The sequence below is a fragment of the Lolium rigidum genome, chromosome 7 (genome assembly GCF_022539505.1).
Source record: "Lolium rigidum isolate FL_2022 chromosome 7, APGP_CSIRO_Lrig_0.1, whole genome shotgun sequence".
Lineage (NCBI taxonomy): Eukaryota > Viridiplantae > Streptophyta > Magnoliopsida > Poales > Poaceae > Lolium > Lolium rigidum.
Genome location: NC_061514.1, coordinates 329,747,775 through 329,755,664, shown reverse-complemented (window position 1 = coordinate 329,755,664; position 7,890 = coordinate 329,747,775). Strand labels below are relative to the sequence as shown.

Sequence of the window (7,890 nt, the reverse complement as noted above, 5' to 3'; positions counted from 1 at the left end):
TCCCCTTGGCTTCGCTGTCTCGCTGACGAGCCTTGGATTTTTTAGCGGCCGCTTCTTCCGCCTTCTGCTCCATTTGCTTCGCTCCGGAGGCTTTCTCCGGGTTAGTGGATGTCCCCTCGATGTTCTTTCCGGAATCCTTGGAAGGTTCCACATGAACTGGGACGAAGGGGGGAGGTGCGGAAGAGATGGGTGTTGCCATGACTGGCTCGGAAGTGGGAGGCGGAGTCGAAGGAGACATCTGAAGAAGAAACAATGGTGGAAACATATCTTAGTCGGATCCAACGTCGGCATCCTAAAGCTCATCCCTACCAACTACGGCGCAAGGACGAAGCTTGAGAACTCACCGTAATGGTTTCCGCGGTGGTCAGGGTCGCCGGCGACGAGGTTTTTTGCACGGTGGCTCGCCGAAGTTAAGAACAGGATGAACTCTGTGCGGTGGCGAAGCAGCTCCGGTGAAACTCCGGCGGGATTCCGGCAGACTCCGGCACGGCGGAGAGAGAGCTCGAAGGCGGCGCTTCGCAGAGAGGTGAAAGGGGGGTGAATGAGGAGTTTAGGGGTCGACGGTGGATATTTATAGGCCGTGGGAGGAGATTCGTGCTTTGCATCCTGTGGTCGGAACGCAAGCGTCGCACCGTTGGATGCGCGACACGAGTCGAAACCCTAAACGGTAAAAATGGCTAAGGATAAGTTACCGCTCAGATCGCGCGAAAATGACGCCAGAATTGACGGAACCGTTTGAATCTTTTAAGGTTCTGGGTTGCAGCGCAAAGATAATCGGATCCTTGTCCACGGCAGGGGAGTAACTCGGAGACATGCGGTATGCTGTCGATGGATGAAGTCCCGCAGGATGGGAGGATTTTTCGACTAGAAGTTGGGAAACAAGAAAATGTGAAGTTGGAGTTCTTCAAGTTTCCTCATGTTACCAAGATTGACAGAAGCTTTAAAGTTTTAGCAAGGCGGAAACAAGAGGTGAATCTCGGAGAACTCTGGGGGCTACTGTTGTGGGTATACTTCATGGGTGTACCATCGACAGTGCCGGGATCCGGCAAGCCCGGGTGGCCCATAGACGGTGATGTGGCATGTGGCCCATCGGGCGGCCCAGTTGCTGTTGATCATGAAGGATGAAGTCCAGCCCAGGATCAGTAAGCCGGATCCGAACCGACCTTTGGAGGAACCCGGATCCGTGGAGGCCCATGAGGAACCCGGATCCAGTACGACGTATATGGAAGGCGGATCCTTGACGTACACGGCAAGACATTGTACCGTAGTTAGGCAATCTGTAATCCGGCTAGGACTCTCCATGTAAACCCTAGATCCGTGCGCCTTTATAAGCCGGACCCCGGGAGCCCTAGAGGCACAACCACAACTCATTGTAACAACGCGAAAGCACCCAGATAATTCCAGACAAGCAGCAGTAGGCCCTGTCATCGTGCAGGTGTTCCGAAGCTGGGTAAATCGCGTACCACCGTCCCGAGTGCACTCCGCCCTATGGCCCCTACTTCTTCTCCCCCTCGTGAGGATCCCTCCTCCGGGGTACCGTCGAATAGGCAACGACACTTCCCGTCACTACAACGCCCCCTGGATCGGTAGGGTTATGTCGGTGGGGTGTGCTCGCAGCGACGAACCTCGTACCGCTAGCCCCCACCTCTTTATATAGAGTTGGTGATAGGGCCCGCAAAGCAGAGAGGGTTGGGCGCTCCCGATCAGGGTGTAAATCAATAGGGCCCGGTGGGTCGTTGGGCCCACTCGAGAGGAGATCATCTTAACATTCTCCCCCTTGATCTCAACATATACTTTTAACTTTATAATTTTTTACTTTACTCATTTCATCACTGATTAGTACCTAGAGCATGTTTGATCGTCACAACTTAATTGCCGATAGAATCAAACACCTACAACATACCTTTCTATTTTGAAATAAATTATGTTTCTTTTCAGGCCTATCATGATCCAGAAATTATAGGCTTTCCCTTAAATCCATGCCGGCTAAGTGTTCCTTGAACACACTGGGTGGTAAGACTTTCGTGAGCGGATCCGCAAGCATATCCTTTGGCCTTATATGCTCGAGACTTATAGTGTGATCCTGGATTTTATCTTTCACAACATAATACGTTATCTATATTGGTTTTGTAGCATTACTCGACTTGTTGTTGTGATTATAGAATACTGCAGGCTGGTTGTCGCAGTACATCTTTAGTGGTTTATCAATACAATCTACCACTTTCAAGTCGGGTATACATTTCTTCAACCATATTTCTTGCCTGGGGCCTCATAACATGCTATAAACTCTGCAAGTCTGCATACACCATGGACGATGCAACTATTAACATGCTATATAATGTTGTTACTATTCTTTGCCATTATTGACTTCAGCCATACAAGGCAATCTTTCTTTAATGCCTAGTCTTCTTGAAGTGGAGACATGTATCTCTGTCCACCGGGAGAGGTCTTTGCATAATAGCTTTTCCATGTAGCTTTGAAGGAGAACCCTGGTTGCTTTGATTGTAGTTTCTTTTCTTGTTATCCTTCACATAGTTCAGAGAACCTTCATACGAGAATTTGATTATGTCCTCTTCTTGCGCACACATGACTATTGTCTTTTCTATATCCCACCGCTCTGGTTCCATGTTGTAGTTAACAACAAAAGTGTCAAACTGATTTGGCAGTAAAGCCATAACCAGATGAACAAGGAGTGCAGGCTTGAGCTCCAGATCAACATCCATGGTATTTAGCTTATTAGCCATGTTGCTCATCCTCAGGATGTGCTCTCTTATTGCATGTCACCTCTAGTGTACTTTTCTGTCACCAGTTGCTTCAGCAGCTGGATAGCATAAATCTTTGAAAAACCAGTAAACTAGCTCTTTATGTTTTCAAGATACTCCCCTACGGAGTCACATGTGACTCTGCAATTGAGCCCACAATAGCGTGTTCAATTGTGTTCTTTATGAAAGCCATGCACTTTTTGTTGGCGGTGAGCCACTTTTTGTTATCGAGGGTATATGTCATCTCCAATGGAGCATAATCCCTCTTCTTTTGCTAACATGTAGAATCATCATATTTATCATCTCTGACTGACTCTTTTGGCTTCGGCGGCTGCGGAGTGCCGATAACCCAGTCCACCTCAGTGCAGACGAAAGCCAAGTCGACCTTCTTTCTCCATTCAGTGTAGTTATCACCTCTGAGGGTTGGAATATCCTTGATGCATCCCATCAAGTAGTACCCTCCTACAAAACTACAAAGAAGTGAGATCATAACAATAATTGCATGCATTAATCCAATGTCGGTAAAAAATTAAGACATACAACTGTTTATGCAATTAATTGTATATCACCATTGGCAGAACAAAGAAATAAATGCAAATAAACAAACACAAATCATGATCATGTTATTAACAACGTTGGTTAGAAAATAACAGGAACATAATGATCATCATCATTTTAATCATGCTCTTTAAATTTAATTGTCACTTTTACTCTTTTTAAATTTAAAAGGCTTTTAACTATTTGGAGCGGACAATATGAATAAAATTCATGAACTTTATACTTTTCAGAAGAATTACCATCCCTTTTATATTTCCTTAAACAAACATCCCATTGGTTCAGTTTGAGTAGGAGAAAACTAGACAAAAAAACATCAAAAAAACTGACCAAAAATTGTCAAAAAAAAATGCTTCTATATATAATAAAAGGAATAAACTGGGCGTTGGCCAAATTTTGGCCCACGGCCTGCTCCGCGCCAGCGCGGCTGGTGGCCTGCAAGAACTCAGGGTCATTCGTGCATGTTTTCGTGGAAGTATTTTTTTTGTTTTTTATATCGTGTCCCAACGAAGACCGTAGGAGATTGTTTATCTGCGGTGTTTCCGTCGCACCCAATGTGTCACAAGTTTTAGGTGAATTGACAACAAGAATTGAAATGGAAAATAGTGAATGTAAATGATGGGATTTTGAAGTGTTGGAAATGCAATAGAGTAAAGTGCATAAAAGTAAACAACTATTAAGAAGTAAACGAGTTTCTGTAAATGTAAAGTAGGCGTGGGGGGATTCGGTTCATGGTGATAGTGAATGTACCTGGCGGAATAAATGTAATATGTAAATATAATTCTTCCTATTTATATCTGAGAACGCAAGCAACCCAAAAGAGAGAAATACTTCTCTTGGTAGATTTCATATTCCTCCAATAATTCTTCTACTTGTTAACAAAACCATGATCAACATATCTATTAAGGTGGTTAAATCAGAGCAAAGCTTATTATTTTTCTTTATGTTATGTACCCAAGTATTAAATCCTCATTTTCTGTAATTTCGTCCACACTAACTACTTAGGTTTGCACGTAGCAGATAATATATTTATCTACACCATCTGATCAGTTTGCACGCACTAGATGCTATACTGTCTCTAGTGCACAAAGTTTGGTTGTGCCTGTATCCCTATAATTGGACGAATATGCTATACTTTTTTTTAGAGCAAAGGGATCATCCCCGATTTCATTAACAAAACCATTCTTACATTGTTCTCATCCTTCAACATGCAACAACCAAATCTCAGCAGAGTTTTTTAGACACAATCACAGGTGATACTAGAATATGCTATACTAGTGCTGATTTTTCTTTGGCGATATAGTTCTACTGAATCTGTGTGCATACATCCTCGCATTTTATTTCTTTTCAAAATTGTGGTTGAATGGTGAGAAAAGTTAAGTAAGCCTCCACAAACCAGAATGGTTCACTCTTCTAGAAGCTGTGATTGATTGGTAAATAAGAAACTCTAATTTACATTCTGAGCAAGTACTCTGCTAGTTGTTCTTGTTTATGGTGTAGGTTTGTATATGCTTTTAATTGCTATTTACAATATTCTCTACACACAACCACTTTTATGTTTACATAATGAGATGCTCACTGGAACTAGTTTTTCGGGCAGGGCTGACAAATAGCAGCCAAACTGTTGTGGCGACATGATTCTCGTCCTTGCATTCGCGGATTCAGGGCGCTCGCAGCCAGGATCGTCCTCTCATGTGCAGAATAACTAAATTGAGCAATGGAGTATCTGGTTTCGTGCTTTGCTTGGTGGGATCAGCTGATCAGCTCATGTGTTATTTTGCTAAAGTAATGTCGCTAAAAGCTGGAAGTGGCGCGTACTTAGTTAATCGACAGATGGTATCCATGGCCTATATATATGCCAGTAGTCAGATATGCTGATGTGATATTTATTTTGCCAGCGTAATGGAGCTACATGCTCAGGGCAGTGCACTCTTAGTTATTAATCTTTTATATGTATGGCGTTGTTTCTGACTGATTGGTTGCCATGCAATTGCTCAATTTAGTTTGCAATCAACCTATATATGTCTGTCCAACACGTGTTCTGCTAATCCTATGACGTTTAGTGTAGTAAGAGAGTTGATTGTTCACTAGTAGTCCGTATATTCTATTTTTTCGCCAAGCATGCGACTAGTTGGTAAGGGTTGCTTTGATCATCGGAATCTTTTTCTTTTTCTTCTTCTTTTTTCATTTTAGCCCATAGGTAGGGTTTAATCAAGTTTGTAGAAAAATATATGAAGATTTAAAACGATTTGTGTGCTCGGAATGTGCCTATCTTTGTACCTCAATAAAGTTTTAATGTATTTAAAGTTAAATTTATGTACTTACTAAAACATGTGCATCGGCAGTTAGTGCAGCTAAATGGCGGAAAACCAAAAACTGATCCTACTTTCATATGCATCCGGTATGTATAGAACATATTTTAAAAACGTAAAAAAATTAGAAAAAAAATCGCATTAGAGAAACATGTTCTATGTGTGCACATAAAATTTCATAGTAACCCAACAGTTTCTGTGCCGTGTGTAAAAAAACAAATAATGCCTCATAAAATAAGCTATTTTAGCATCAAAAAACTTTATGAACATGTAACATGTCAAGATTTACATGAAATATATTTATTTATATTTTTGTTAACATCTGAATATATTTCAAATAAAGGATGCATATGGATCGATGCACCATGTGTGCAGAAATACCCTGCCCACTAAATGTAGCAGAGCAATTGCAAATGGGTTTAATTTGGGCCCAACCAGACCAAAGTCTTATCCATCCAGGGGTATCTAGAGACAAGGGGTTTCCTCGGTCAGTCTCTCGCTCTCTCGACTCGTGTCTTCCACCTCATTCTCGAAACTCTCGAACACCCCACGCGTCGAGCTCTCGCCCACCTCGTCGTCCTGCTCCGGCAACTCTCTCGACGCCGAGCATTCCGTTCCTTATATAGAAGCACCGCCGCAGAGGCGCCATGATCAACGAAATCGATAGCTGAACCAACCAGAAGGAAACGATAGAAAGCCGCGAGCACGATGATAGCCACTACAGCACGAGCTATCCGCCTCGTCGCCTCAAGTACATCAACCACCCAACGCAGCATCCTAGCGGCACGCCGCCGCTTACTGTCCATCACGACGGAAGCCGCCGGCGCGGGCGACCCCGCCGTTCACTCCGGCGAGCCGACGAGCGACGACTACACCGACCGACCCCCGAAGTTCTCCGTCGCCGAGGAAGCCACCAAGGAAGCCGACGACAAACACACGTCAGCGACAACGCCACGGCCGTCGGAGCCGACGTCCACCACCACAAACGAGCGCGTCCCGCCGTTCGGCCCCTCGGGGAAGCTCGGGTCGCAGGAGCTCGCGGACCCGGCGGCAGGCTCGACGTTCACGCAGAAGCGGCGCTTTTCGTCCGCGCCAGCGGGAAGCGACCCTCTCGGCGAGGCGACGCCCGGGGACGAGGAGGCGGCCGCGCGCAAGGTGAGGGAGGAGGACCGGGAGTACTACCGGACGCACAAGCCGTCGCCGCTGGCCGAGGTGGAGTTCGCGGACACGAGGAAGCCCCTGACGCGCCACACGGACGGCGGCGCCGAGGACAGGATGGAGCACGACGTGCCGGGGACGATGGTGAGGGACACGGCCGACGCGTCGCTGGCCCGCGCCGAGGCCATGTTCCGGGAGGCCGCGTCGCGCGGGAACCCTGCGTGGCCGCACTCCCGCGCGCTCGCCGCCATGCTCGCACGCCGCCGCGGGGAGGGGGAAGCTGGTGACGGAGGCACCGCGCCCTGGGGAAGCTGATTCGCCGTTGGGCGGTAGACCAGCAGGCTAGCAGCTAAAGTAGTGTAGCTGCTAGTAGGTTTAGCTGGATCAAATCTTCAAATGTAAGGTGTAAAATGTTTGGATGAACCCGTGAGTATCTACGTAGTATGTACAGTACTAGTGCCACGGAATAAAGTTGGATCAAGCATTGCTCGAAATTTTTCTATTCAAAGCAAATGAATGTTCCTGGATGGCTTCGTCAATCGGAAAAGCTTTGATGGAGAACCACGTGAGAACTGAGGGTCTCTCGCTTCAATCTGCCACGGTACCGACTGATCCGAATAAACCTACAGTGCGTTGGATCGCGAGCAAAGCTTGTAGTACTCCATTTAGGATCATGATTCGTGTTTCCTTGCATCATGTTGTGGTGGGCTGCTAGCTTTAGAATCATATTCCGTATCTCTTTTTATCATTTTATTAGAGGTTATAAGTATAATGAGACTTTTTAAGATGAGACTTTTGAGCTGTTAATGTACCACGCTTCATGCCCACACTTTTCCCCTTCCTCTCTCTCACGGGTGAACAGTACCCTTGAGAGTCGCCTCACCTTCGCTTGCTCCTCTCTCCCTCTCCTCCGGTGGCTTCGTCGATCGGAGTGACTGGGAGAGGGGAGGTCGTCGTACCCCCCTTTATATAGTATAGGTAGGTTGTGTTTTTCCTTCGTGGAGTTTTGGGTTATGCCGCGTATGAGCAGATCTCTGGTACAAGCAACCAGTGTTGGAGATGGTCGGATTCCTCTCGCTCTGTGGTGAGCTCTAGATCTAGTT

At 45.9% G+C, this 7,890-nt stretch overlaps 1 protein-coding gene across 1 annotated transcript; it reads left to right on the top strand.

The window, feature by feature from the left end:
• The first annotated feature begins 6,337 nt into the window (after positions 1–6,337).
• Positions 6,338–7,102, top strand: LOC124673410. The gene has a single exon (XM_047209493.1). It carries the CDS (start codon positions 6,338–6,340, stop codon positions 7,100–7,102), a length of 765 nt encoding a protein of 254 aa, XP_047065449.1.
• The last annotated feature ends 788 nt before the right edge of the window (positions 7,103–7,890 follow it).

What these genes read in the sequence shown, in the direction of transcription:
- LOC124673410 (XM_047209493.1), top strand. Translation starts at nt 6,338, where the DNA reads ATGATAGCCACTACAGCACGAGCTATCCGCCTCGTCGCCTCAAGTACA.